The sequence below is a fragment of the Pelobates fuscus genome, chromosome 4 (genome assembly GCF_036172605.1).
Source record: "Pelobates fuscus isolate aPelFus1 chromosome 4, aPelFus1.pri, whole genome shotgun sequence".
In the NCBI taxonomy this organism is placed as follows: Eukaryota; Metazoa; Chordata; class Amphibia; order Anura; family Pelobatidae; genus Pelobates; species Pelobates fuscus.
Window position 1 is genome coordinate 179,046,903 of NC_086320.1, and position 13,626 is coordinate 179,060,528.

Genomic DNA, 13,626 nt, shown 5'->3' on the forward strand with positions numbered 1-13,626 from the left:
AATACCTTACTAAACGTCTTGACTAGGGCACCAAAAAAAAAAAAAGAAAGAAAAATTCCCAATTTATAAATTCCTAGGAGAGCACACTTAAACATAATCACATATTTGAATGTTACAATTATTACAACCGCCCACATTCAGAATATTTAATCCAGAGAGCATTTAGACAAAGATCTACTATTATACTATGTACTATACTATTATTACTATACAGAAAATATTGATCTTTATAGCTTGCTTACTCATCTCCATTGCTAAAATCGTGATGTTATGCCACAACACTTCCTCTCTGTCCAATGGCCTTGCTGTCATCAGCGCTCCTGTGGTGATGTCAACATAGAAATATCTCCCTGGGTCACTGTTCCTGTCAATTGAGTACCTGCAGGGGAGATATAATAGCTTATACTTACAATAGTCTAATGCATTTCAGACCTTAAAGTAGATCAGAGTACAATATAAGTAAAAAAGTAGGATTATTAATGATCTTGAATTGATCTTGGTATAAGCATTGAAAGTAATTGTTTCAGTGTTTACAGATGACACAAAACTCTGTAAAGTAATATAATGCAAGCAGGATAATAGTTAGCTGAAGAGAGAATTAGATAGATTGAAGGACTGGGTATCAAATGGCAGATGAAAGTTAATGTAGATAAATTCAAAGTTATACACTTTGGGATAAAGAATGCACAAGCTATTTACATCCTAAGTGGCAGTGAATTAGGGATAACAACACATGAGAAGGATTTGGGAATTGTTATATTATTATTATTATTATATTTACCGTATATACTCGAGTATAAGCCGAGTTTTTCAGCATATTTTTGTGCTGAAAAACCCCAACTCGACTTATACTCGATTCACTGTCTGTATTATGGCAATTTACATTGCCATAATACAGACTGGGGGCTGTGGGGGCTGCAGAGCGTTTACTTACCTCTCCTGCAGCTCCTGTCAGCTCCCTTCTCCTCCGCGCCGGTCCGGTCAGCACCTCTGTCAGCTCCCAGTGTAAGTCTTGCGAGAGCCGCGGGGTCATAGTGCGGCTCTCGCGAGACTTACACTGTGAGCTGACAGAGGTGCTGAACGGACCGGCGCGGAGGAGGAGGGAGCTGACAGGAGCTGCAGGAGAGGTTAGTGCTTCCTGCCAGCACCCCTACACAGTGCCCATCCACTGGACCACCAGGGAGTGAGAGCCCCCCTCCCTGCCATGTATCAAGCAGGGAGGGGGGACGAAAATGTTTTTAAATAATAATAAAATAAAAAATAATAATTAAATAAAATAAATAATAATAATTAAAAAAAAATATTAAAATAATTAAAAAAAAATTATAAAATTGCCCACCCCCCACCAATGCTCTGCAACACACACACACAAACACACACACACACTGCATTCATACACACACTGCATTCATACACACACACTGCACTCATACACACACACTGCACTCATACACACACGCTGCACTCATACACACGCTGCACTCATACACACGCTGCACTCATACACAAACTGCACTCATACACACACACTGCATTCATTATATACACACACTGTAAATAAATATTCAATATAATTTTTCTAGGATCTAATTTTATTTAGAAATTTACCAGTAGCTGCTGCATTTCCCACCCTAGTCTTATACTCGAGTCAATAAGTTTTCCCAGTTTTTTGGGGTAAAATCCGCTATCTATTCCTCAGCGTTTAATCCACCATAATTTACTGTTTACCCCATTATATTACAGATTCGTAACATACAGTACTCTAATGTGAGGATATCCTGAATGAGGATCCGTACAATGCTGTCCGCTTTGTTCACAAATAGTGATTGTTCTCTGTGCGTGCATATCAATTTATTAGTGAGCTAGCTAAACCTCATATGGCTATTCAGACACTCAAGATAAATTTGATCTTCAGTGTTTTAGATGTTAAACAATTCTGTGTGGAGTTTTCCTGACACATTTTCATATTTTCCTGACATTTGAAGGTCAGTTTTTAGAACTGAGATTAGGAGTACTGTGATTGATGAATCACTGATGTGGACTTGTAGAAGTATTACCTTTATTTTGCATTCCCTATTTTCTCTAGTAATTAAAAGACTTTGAAATTCCATTATTTCTCATTTGCTACTTGCTGGGCAACTGTTCTAGATAAGCCAAATAAACATTATGATGCAAAAAAATTCAAGAGCAGGACTTAAAAGCACCTACATTTTAAACAGCATTTTATTCAATGCTTATGATCTTTACAGAATAGCTTCTTTCTATTTACTCAAATTAGATAATTTTCTAATAAAATGTCCTTATCAGAATATAATTTCCTTAGCATTATGATGTTTATTACAATCCTTTCTTTCAGCTCTCTGATAATTAAAAAGTTTAGGCGGTTTAGTTAGTTTGATGTAAACACTGTACTATTAACTCAGACTATTATATTGGGAAATAGATCATCCCTCACCCACTAGCTGAATGTATTGGTGTATTGAAAGAACAGCAGGTAAGCCATTGATGGTACTCTCCAGTCAAGGAAGTGGGGCAGGAAACACTCTATATAGTGTTTGGAAGATGAATTCAAGTATTTAGTTGCCACATTTGTAAAAGCTTGAACTTCATAAATACAGGCATGAACCTTTTTTACAACCAGTATAACTGCATGCCTTCCAAAAATCCCAGATCTGCCATGACCGTCCTCATTTTGGGCTCCCTTTCTGCTATTATGTGTTTGTTTTCTAAAGCACAATCAAGCACAACACAAACGTATAATTATGTTATGCACTATGCTGAGCACTATAGGTCCAGGTGTCCAAGTCAAAGATTTGTGGAAAGGTCTCAGTGTGACTCAATTAGCAATAAACCATTTTGTAAAATAAATTCACAAATTATATACTTTAATTTATTGATGTAGGTCAATAACTATATTTTCCATAGAACCGACAAGATTGATAATGGAAACCTGCCTGATTGAATTGTTGGTCGCATCTGGATCTTTGGCAGAAACAATTTGTATTGTGGTTCCAAGATCAGCATCTTCAGAAATTTCCACAAAATAAACATTTGACTCAAAAACAGGAGGTTCATCCACATCTTCCACATTAATATGTACAGAGGTGGTATCCCGAAATGGTCCAAGGCTGAGAAAGCGTACTTCTAAGTGTAGATTGGCACCCTCAATTTTAAGGGTGTAACTTTTCTTGTTTTCAAAATTCAGTGGCTGAAAAGAAAATGGACATTATTAAGTTTTCAATTCACATAAAGCAAATATTTAAGTTTATAATTAGAGATTTGTATTTGTCATTGACTATTTTAATCTCTGTTTTGCAAGGTGGTTCTCCTATCACCACAACTTGCTATTTAATGGATATATACCATTTTTTCCTAGCAATTGTATTTCCAAATGCATAATGAAGTACAAAGGCAAGAATGATACCTTCATATTGTGAAAAAGATATAAAATATATTTTTAAGAGTTAATTATGCAAGGTGTTTGTTATAACAGAGGTACCGTATTCAAGCATTACGTGAAAACTGTAGCACGTTATACTAGTAAACCAATATTTTATATCATTGTTAGTAGACCAAGTAAAAGAGTATGCTTTCAGGATTTTTTTTATTTGTTAAGATAACGTTACCTATGCTTGGGGTGGAAGCCCATTGGTGCCAAAGTTGGTGGGTAAAATCATTAAAAAAGATTTTTCCGGACGTAGAACCCATTAAATAATGGTTTGCATAGCAAAGAAAATGGGGAAAATATATCAGAGCAAACTTACTCATATTTTATAGTGTGGGACATTTTCCTATTCTTTGCAACAGCTAACATAGCATTGAAACGCCTTTATAAGGGCTTTCCCTGCTATGAGAGCTGTCTGTGAGCGCTGTCAGTGGACACATTATTTTTATTATTATTTTGTTTTTAAGGCTGGCCCGGCAGCATTTTGTTAAATAGCATGAACAATCAAAAAGCATAAACAGCATGAACAATGTTTGGATTTTGCAGTCCAAATGTGGACTTTAGTGAATTATCCCAACTACCTTGTCTTGTTCCTGTAATACAAATACCTTGATATAGTCAGCTACCAAGGGATCTCTAGTACATTATATTTACCAGAATGAGAATATTTACAGTAAACAAAGGTATATTTGAGTTGAATGATGCAGACTACTGAACACTATTTGGCTATTTGTCTGTGGATACAGTCTTAAATCTAGTAATATTTCATTTTCTTTTACCCTGTGTGGACTACTAGACCCCATCTGTTACATCTAAAGCTTCTTCTTGAACTGAATTAGCATTTATGGATCTGAAAGCTCCAATTATAAATTGCGTGAGTTTTATTGTTTTATAAATAGTTTAAACTCATTTTTACTGCTGTTTATTGTACACTAGAGTAATATAACAAGCCTTGTACAGATATGAATATTGTTAAAAAAACAAAACAAAAAAAACATCCACGTTGCAGGCAATAACCTCACAACATATTTCTAAATAGATAAACAAAATTCCAACATTTTCTCCTAGAATTCTGTATGTGTTATCTTTGAACATGTTTTGCTATATTTAACCTCAGTTTATGTAAACCAGAAAACCCTTTACCAAAAGGTTTGCCTAAGGCAGGGATAGACAACCTTCGGCTCTGCAGATGTTTTGGACTACACCTCCCATGATGCTTTGCCAGCATTATGTGTGTAAGAGCATTATGGGGGATGTAGTCCACAACATCTGGAGAGCCGAAGGTTGCCTATCCCTGGCCTAAGGTATCCCTCAACAGCAGATTATAAATGCTAGCTATGGATCTCATGTTTCAAATAAATAAAAGGGTTAACGTTACTTCTTGAAGCAAATATTTCCATTAATGCAATTCCTTTCCCTCACAATCCTGCCACTATACTATAGCCCATTATTTGTTACTATTTCAACATGCAGATTAACACACTCTCTCTCACTTTCCCTCTTTCCAACATGTTAACCCTGTGCACTGGCTTAATGTGGCATAGATTTTAATTTTACATGGAAACATTTTAACTAGATTTTGATATTTGCTAACTCAGTTAGAGTAAGCACTGAGGTATATGTAGCTCATTGCTGGGGTCAACTGTAATTGCTGTCATATTTGTGAAGCCAGCTAACGATGATCAGGGTCGTCTTAACAGCATTATAGGCCCCCCGGCAAAGCAGTGCACTGGAGACCTGCCTACACAACCACTGACATGAATGAAAATGTAAATTATCGATAGAATTCTGCTTACATTTATTGTTACCTCCAACAAAATAAGTGTTTAAACATAAAAAAACATGCTGTAAAAACATGCTGTACAGCATATATTAATTCACACAAACATTTAGTAGATAGCAGGGGGAGGTAACTGATATGGACTAAAAATATTAGGAGAACTTTATTATAGCTTCACAACTTTTAAAATTATGTGTGTTGATTTTGTCTTGCATATGTATTAGTAAGTTTAAGTTGTCATCGTCAAGGTCAAAATATGCATTTGCAACAACAAGATTGCATGCACAGTTAACAGCTGTTACTGGGGTGATCAGTCCACACAAACATTTTAATACAGAGGGTTTGAGGCTCCGAATAAATCTCCCACAATAATATACTGAAAAGTTGGCAAGACTATGGGCCCCGATGCTCGGGGAGTACCCTTGCAACTGCCCAGTGTGCCCATGTGCTAAGACAGCCTTGACGATGATATGTGCTTGGACATGATGTAGTGCTCTAAGTACAAAAAAATGTGAGTACTAAGGGGCCATAATGGGATATTGCAATAACAGGCTAAAAGTTCAGAAAACGCAATAGCTTGCTGTTAGTTCCCATTCAGGTCTCAAAAAGGTTTGTGCTCACATGTACCATTTCAGGGAGAGCCTATACAATGATCATATCAGGCTTATCCCGCAGTCCAGATCCTGAAATATCAGCAAGTTATTTCTTCCTGCGAGAGATACAGCAACCTTGGATGATCATTTCAGCCTTCTTTGGGCATTGTAGCTGATACCCTTCTAGACACAGGGAGTACAGGGTTTTTGTCTTAATCACTCTTTTGACTTTGGGAAAATATAAGCTAATTAACTGCAGAACAAATCGAGAATATGAGGATTCTGCGACCTGGCAACAGCTCAGAAAACTTACTAGCTTGCCCTGTGGGTAATCCCTGCTTAGGTCTCAAAAAAACTTTTGCTCACTTGAGCCATTGCAGAGAGAACCTATATCATTAGCTTATCAGACAGATCCCTCCCATAACAGGAGTACTCTCAGCAAGAGATTTACAGCAACCTTGGGCAATCATTTAAACCTCCTTGGGACCTGTTTACATGATACCTCTCTAAGCACGGTGAGCACAGGGTCCATTCCTGGATTACCCTTTTGACTTAGGGTACAATAAGCAATATGGCATGCAATGGCATTCAGATATTGTTCACTTGGTATTAGAGTCAAATGTACTAAGAAAATATTGTCTACACCATTACATGGCCACCAACTTTCTGTGCCATTGATACGAGGCAGGAGTGAATCCTAGATTCATGTTATTTATGCGTGTTGTTCCTAAAATCAAGATTTCACATTTTGTCTGTTTGAATGTTTATATAGATACAATGCCATAACATGATATAGTTGGAGGACATCACTTGCCCTGAATGTAGTTGCAATGTCCCCTGTGTGATTGTGGCAAAACAAGCACTTGCTGGAAGTGTAAAAAGAAAGACATTACTTTTTATCTAAATATAATAAATCATTTACAGTTAAGTAAACAAATGTGACAGAGAAAGCTTTCCTTCACTCCCAGTTCATATTTTAGTCTCATTTCTACTAAATTTATAATCACCATACGGAGGGTGTTGTCAACCATATAAAAAGGTGCTAAAATGCAAAATCATGTTGCTATTGCTATATTCCCATTAGATTAGAAAGGCCATCTGTCCTGGGTTTATTGAGATAATCTTAGTTTTATAAACTGTTTCTGTCCTTAAAAAAAACTCTAGTTCCAACTTCTCTATGTCCTGATGTTGGAGGCACAGACAAGATATTTTTATTATCCAGCTGTGATCAATCAGATTATTGCAGGAAAACATTTTCATATGTAGTATACCTCAGGCAGGAAAATAATAATCATATTATGGGGAACATCTTGTAAAGCGGTCAGCAACACAAGAAAAAAAGTGTCAAGACTCAACATTTATTTCTCATATTTTACGGTATGATCTCTATTCCTTTTATGGCATGACATAATCGGATTGACCTAACCCCTTGTTTTGACCGCCCTTGTATTGCCACCTTTACACATAGGTTCTAGAACAATTACATTTCAACAAAAAGATTGAAAATATCAGTAAAAATACCTTTATTGGATTACTGATGGTTTCTGAGAAAATGAAATAAGATCGGGTATATTATTCAGGTTTACAGTATATCCCACCTTTACTAAAATCTTTCTAGTGATAGTGAATGATTTTACCTACAGAAAACTGCATAGTTTAACATATGCTACCTAATGGTGCGTATTAGTTCTGGTTCTGGTGCGTATGCCCCTCTGATTCTCTTTTGGGTCCTACATCAATGCAATACTATGACACAGTTGTAGGATCATCTATGAGAAGAGCGTCAAACCCTGGTTCTCCAGCTCCTATTAAACTAAATTTTTCAAAATTCTTTCTCAGCAACTTTACATTGTAGAAATGTCGTTTCACAACATCTGGCCTGCTGCATACTCCTATTTTTTTTGTATTTTTCTTTTTACACGATTAAGGAGTTTCTTTGGTTTCTGTGGTATGCTGGATTTTCTATTTTAATTTCTGCCATTTCCTCTTTTTTGTGGTATGTAATCCTGTCTATCTACTGTGTGGAACTCTCTGACACTCATTGTACTTACGAGACGTGGGCACAGCGAAATTCTTTGGATCTTCCAAACGACATTTTCTGAATTTAAAATTGTGTTTGGGTCGTCTGACGCTCTGCAATGTGACTGTTCGGTTTGGCCAAAATTTAGTCGAGAAAACGGATTCAGCCAAATTAAACACTTTGGTGAGGCAAAGGATAATCATGTGGCAGCTGGTCAGTGCTTACTATGTTAAAATTCTATAAAAAGAAAGACATAAAACTTTCTGTGGGTGCCCTATATTAGTAGAAGGGATGTATACAATCTCAGTCATGCCCTCAACCATACCATGCCACAGGTGGGTGCATGTCTACTAAACAGTGAGCAGCCTAGCTGCTAATTGAAGCTACCTGTAAAACATCTACCTGGCACATCGGAATCGGGTTCGGGCTTTAAATTAAATAATGTCTGTCCACACCCCTGCACCCATCTGTGGCCAGCGGGTGTCCCCGCTGTCCCTGACCACTGCCTACTGGATACTAATTAAGCTGGCTGCTTATTAAAATAAACAAGTGTCTCCCCCAACACCCACCCGTGAGTGGCAAGTGGGGGCTTTTAAGTTAATAACAGATGGATCTAATGCCCCCATAACCTCCACGATGGATGACTGGTGGAGGCTATTTAATAAACTATGGGGGAATGTACATGTTTTGTCCACTCCCTACACAAATGGCTTTAGTTGGGGATTTATTCAATGTGATAAAGGGGGCGAATATTCAATTGCCAACTCTTGAATGTAATGCCCATTTCCCCCTCTGGGTGGCTAGGTGTCCACTAGCATTTAAAGATTTCCAACACTATGCAATCTCAGCCAGAGTGCTCTGATTGGGTGGCTTGTGAACTAGCCATCAGAGCTCTCCCACTGAGCTGGCCTTGCATGGGAAAAGTAATTTTAAGCTCAGTCTGCACATGAACATCGGTGAAGATTAATTCATTTTAATGCATTGAGATTTTTATATTTTCACAGTTTTTTTGAGTTTTGGGTCTTTTTCATTTTTAATAATAGGCACAAAGGGTGCATGCTACTAGCGACTGGGCAACATTTCTGCCCAGTTGCTACTCTTTTATTACGGTGAGTAGCCACCAGTGTGGAGATGCACTCAACATTTGCCCTAAAGATGGATTTTGACAGGAATGGAATCATTGCTCAGTGCTTACAATACTCTGCTGGGACAGACTCTAGATATCAGAGTCAGTATATTAAGCTATATATTGGCTCTGGTGCCCGTGTTATCATTTAAATAAAAATATATCTGAAATAACAAAGATTAACAGTATTCAAATCAATACAGCTACAAATAACAGAGAGATCCACATATATTCAAAGTGTTTTAAACAAGTGGTTTAACCTCTATGAATGATCTATAATCTGTGCAATACATTTCTTATTCCAAAATAGAATGACCCAGTTGGTTAAGGACTGTAAGGCTTCTTGAAGCTGCCAAAGATAGGAAACTAGGAACATTTCTTTCTTTAGTAACCAATTGTGATAATTGCATAGTGTAAGATTTTATTGCCTTTATGGAGTGAAATAAAAAATAATAAGTTAAACGATCCAAAAATAAACATCTATCCAGAAAATTATTTAAAACTAATGGATGTATATCTAGCAAATGTAATATAAATACAAAACCGCATCAATGAAGGTGCAGATCCAAACTCACCAGACTAAAATCTAAGATATAATTAAATAAATAGCTGCCATGAACTTTGAATGGAAATTACCATAATAAAGCAGTGGAACTACCAAAAATAAAAATAATTTTACCTGATCTCTGGCTTTCTATAATCTCACAGTCGAGTTCCACTAACACAGTTTCTTAGAAGAATTCTGTTTTTACCTTTTTGACGGTAATAACTCCAACTTGATATGTGGGATCTGTGCTGACATCAAACATATCCATCCCATCTCCATCTATAATAGTATACTTCATTTCAGCATTAACTCCTTCATCCAGATCCATTGCCAAAACTCTCCCAACAGTAGAATTCACTGGAGATGATTCCAAAACATTCATCTGGTAGTGTTCTGATACATAAAGATAGAGTATGTTAACAGACAACTCACAATCTGGTTACTTAAGTCTTCAGATGAGGATGAATGATTAATTACATTTGAGTGCTTCAATTTTAACGCTGATGTCCATTTCTATAGTCTAAAACAAAACGCTTTGAAAATGTATTAAAGATTTGTCAACACCTCTTGGATAAATCTTTAAAATGACAAGATAGAATGCTTTATTTCTACATTACAACATTTACTTTCAAAGTATTATCTTGAGTCCTATTACTGCCTTCTCCAACCAGCCACATGCTTTAAACTGTGCAAAACAGTGGATGAACTGACAAGATAATGGACTGCGTTCGTATGTCAGTAATGTCAACAAAGGTAGATGGCACCTGAAGAATTACAGTAATGCACTTCCCCAGGAATACCCAGTGCTTACTCACTTAAATAAATGATACAGTTGGTTACCTTTCAATGTGTCATTCTACATCACATAGAAGATTATTTTTTTTTAATACCTGTTTTACCTGTGTTCTGTATGAGGGTTTGTTAACTAAATATGAAGTTGAAATAAGAGGACAGCTTGAGGGTACGGGCCATCTAATGAGATGGATCATTTTCCCAAAAAATATACATATAACTATATTGATAAATTAACTGTGAGTTCAGCATTTAGTGAATAGTCCTCTAGAGTTACATAAAGGCTGTGGCATTTTTGAAACCTCTTTAGCTAACTCTATGATTGTAAATTCACTTTATAGCAATAGCTGCCAATTAAGTAAACAGAAGTTATCTCTGGGAATTGGGCGATGTGCCACATCAGCACTTGAAGAATAAACCTGTTAATTAGTTATTATGCTTGTCGGCTATTAGAGACATCAGTTTTCAGTCACTTAGGCAAATATTAGGCATGCATAGTGATGAATACACTGTCACACAGTACAGATCTAATAGGCCCCGTTGAATAGTAACTCTAAAGGTATGTGAAATGCATGGCAAACAAAAACACATTACTGCTGTGAAATGGTGGGATTTCACTACTGAAGGTCAGTGATGACCACAAAGTAAATCTTTGTCAATGCCTTAATTTCAAAATTAGTATAGATGCTTTGACAAAGGTCTAACAGAGTTATTAACGAAAATGAGAATTCAAAGTGAATTTAAAATTTAAGGCAAAAATAGATGAAATGAAAGTATAGCTGACTTAGAGATATATTCCAGTTGAGGAAATTCTCTTTGAATTCTTACTTTAGGAAATAACCCTTTAAAATAACAAACCAATTTGCCAAATAACATTGTCTATGAAATTTTCCAGAAACGCTTAAAAATGATATAGCAATGGATTCATATTAAAGGGACACTATAAACACCCAAACCATTTCAGCTCACTAAAGTGGTTTGGGGGCAGAGGCCCTGTCACCTTAACCTTGCAACGTAAATCATTGCAGTTTTTGTGAAACTGCAGTGATTACCTTGCAGGAGTAAAACTGCCTCTAGCGGATGTCAGACAGCCACTAGAGGCACTTCCGGGATCTTATCGGTCTTTAAGTCGCCCAACTCACACTTTAATTCCTCACGCTATGTATGAGGACATCCAGTGTCAGTACGCCCCCATTGGAAAGCACTGAAGCAATGCTTTCCTATGAGAGGGTATAATGTGCTTGTGGTGCTCACCAAGCCTGCACATTAGGCACCCCCATCGGATATTGTTGGAGTAGGTGGAGAGCCAGCACCAAGGACATCGGAGTTAGAATTGGGTAAGTCACTAAAGGTTCTTTTTAACCCTTTCTCTGCTGAGGGGGAGGAGAGGGTATTGGCTTCTATTCAGAAAACAAACAGATGTTAGCATCACCTGAGTATTGAGAAATGGATTTTATCTACAAGACAGGTGCCATTCTGGGAACAAAGAGCTAAATGACATTCTATTGGCATCTATGGTTATAGTTGCATATTTAGCATTTTTTTCACCAGAATAGCTCGTGTTTTGTCTTGATCAACATCCCAGTTTGTGTCTACATGGACCTGAGATGTAAATCTGACCCTGTATTTAAAATATCAGGGACAAAGCTTGGCTAATTGGAAAGGTGACTGTATCATTACTGTGCTATCTTTCTTTTTAAACACACTACTACTCTTACGTGTGTATATATACAACAATTGTTAGCATATTTAAACAGTAAATTATATATATCTTTTTATTCATTTGGAAGAAGGGCATTGGGGCGACTTGAGAATTCTGCGTCTACAGGTGCTTGTGATGTAAATCAGGCCTATGTCTTAACTGTCCTGCTGTACACCTTGCTTCCTTTGTTGAAGAATAGTGTCTATTTTCATTATTTATTTTTCCTCTTACCTTAACCAGACCTCTGTACAATATGCTCCAATGTCGCTTTAACCCCTTAAGGACACATGACATGTGTGACATGTTATGATTCCCTTTTATTCCAGAAGTTTGGTCATTAAGGGGTTAAACCCTGCATAACAACTAAACTTTGAATTCTATGTGTCATTTTGCTCAGAAATGCTTCAAACTCAAGAGAGAAAGGAATAATATATGTATACAGCAAGACTGCTTACTGAGTGTTCTAACAAACAAAGCTCTAGCAGACCACATTTAATAACAAGGTGCACTGAATGCTGCTTCTCAAGCCTAATGTTATTCTTATCTATATAGGGGGGGTCCAGTTTCCGTGCTACAGGAGCATTAACCCTTCAGCAGAAGTAGAGAAAAGAGCAATAGATAAAGAGAAAGAGACAGGAACGAAAGACCTGTTCAGGCTGTATTCAGTAAGACTGGTCATGCTTCCAATACTTACTCTGAGGAAATCGAGGAGGGTTGTCATTCACATCACTTAGAGTGACATTAACTGTAGTTGTGCCAGCCAATCCCCCCAGCTGTCCACCCATATCCTTGGCCTGGATAATGACTTCATAATACTCTCTTGCTTCCCGGTCCATGTTTGTTAAAGCTGTTCTGATTATACCTGGGGGACAGAAATAAAGTTAACATGTGCTTTAAAATGTATTTTAGATTCTTTGCTGCATATTGTAAAACACTTTGTGAAAATAACTGATCTTGATATCCTTCCATATGGCATGATGCAGACCATTTAGTAAGCTGGAGGTAATTGTGCATATGCTAAAATCACCCCACAAATGTAATTTCCATTCTATGTGCAATTAAGCAATTCCAAAACATATTTTATCTTGCTGTAATGTAGGCACATATGAACCATAAGATCATAACTATTATAAACTCAATGACTGCCTTCTCCACACAGCTAACTTTACTTTTCAAAAGTGATGCACATTTACATCTTTTACATTGCAATCGCCCATAAGGAAAAGTAATCTTACAGCGAAATACCAGCTAGCATCAGTAGGGGGCAGCAATACGTCTTATAAGAGGTCGAGATCAATTTTATTTTCAAATAATTCGAAGCTGACAAGAGTTGCTTGATTTGAAGCGCTACTACAAAGATGCATTTGCTCTTCCTGAAAAGACTCTAATAAATCTGACCTCTTCATAGGATATTCCCCCTAAGAGCAGGATTTTTTGGAACGTCTACTCTCGTTTTGTACAAGAGCATAAAACCAGTTTCTCTACTGACGTCTTGAGCTGTAGAGAATTTCAATTAGATTTCAACATGATATGATAAGACCAGGAGAGCATGATGTCTAACTGGCAAAATGTATTAGTCTATAAATATTGATGCTTAGAGGTAACCCTTCCAGCTTCCAAA

At 37.0% G+C, this 13,626-nt stretch overlaps 1 protein-coding gene across 2 annotated transcripts in view; it reads right to left on the bottom strand.

Moving 5' to 3' along the window:
* CDH20 (cadherin 20) overlaps window positions 1–13,626 on the bottom strand; it is a 379,311-nt gene that overhangs the window by 11,627 nt on the left and 354,058 nt on the right. For both annotated transcript variants that reach the window (XM_063451824.1, XM_063451825.1), the window contains 4 exons: window positions 12,700–12,867; window positions 9,717–9,904; window positions 2,955–3,208; window positions 243–379 (listed from right to left, as the gene is read on the bottom strand). In XM_063451824.1, coding sequence (XP_063307894.1) covers window positions 243–379; window positions 2,955–3,208; window positions 9,717–9,904; window positions 12,700–12,867 — 747 coding nt within the window. The remainder of the gene's footprint in view (window positions 1–242; window positions 380–2,954; window positions 3,209–9,716; window positions 9,905–12,699; window positions 12,868–13,626) is intronic.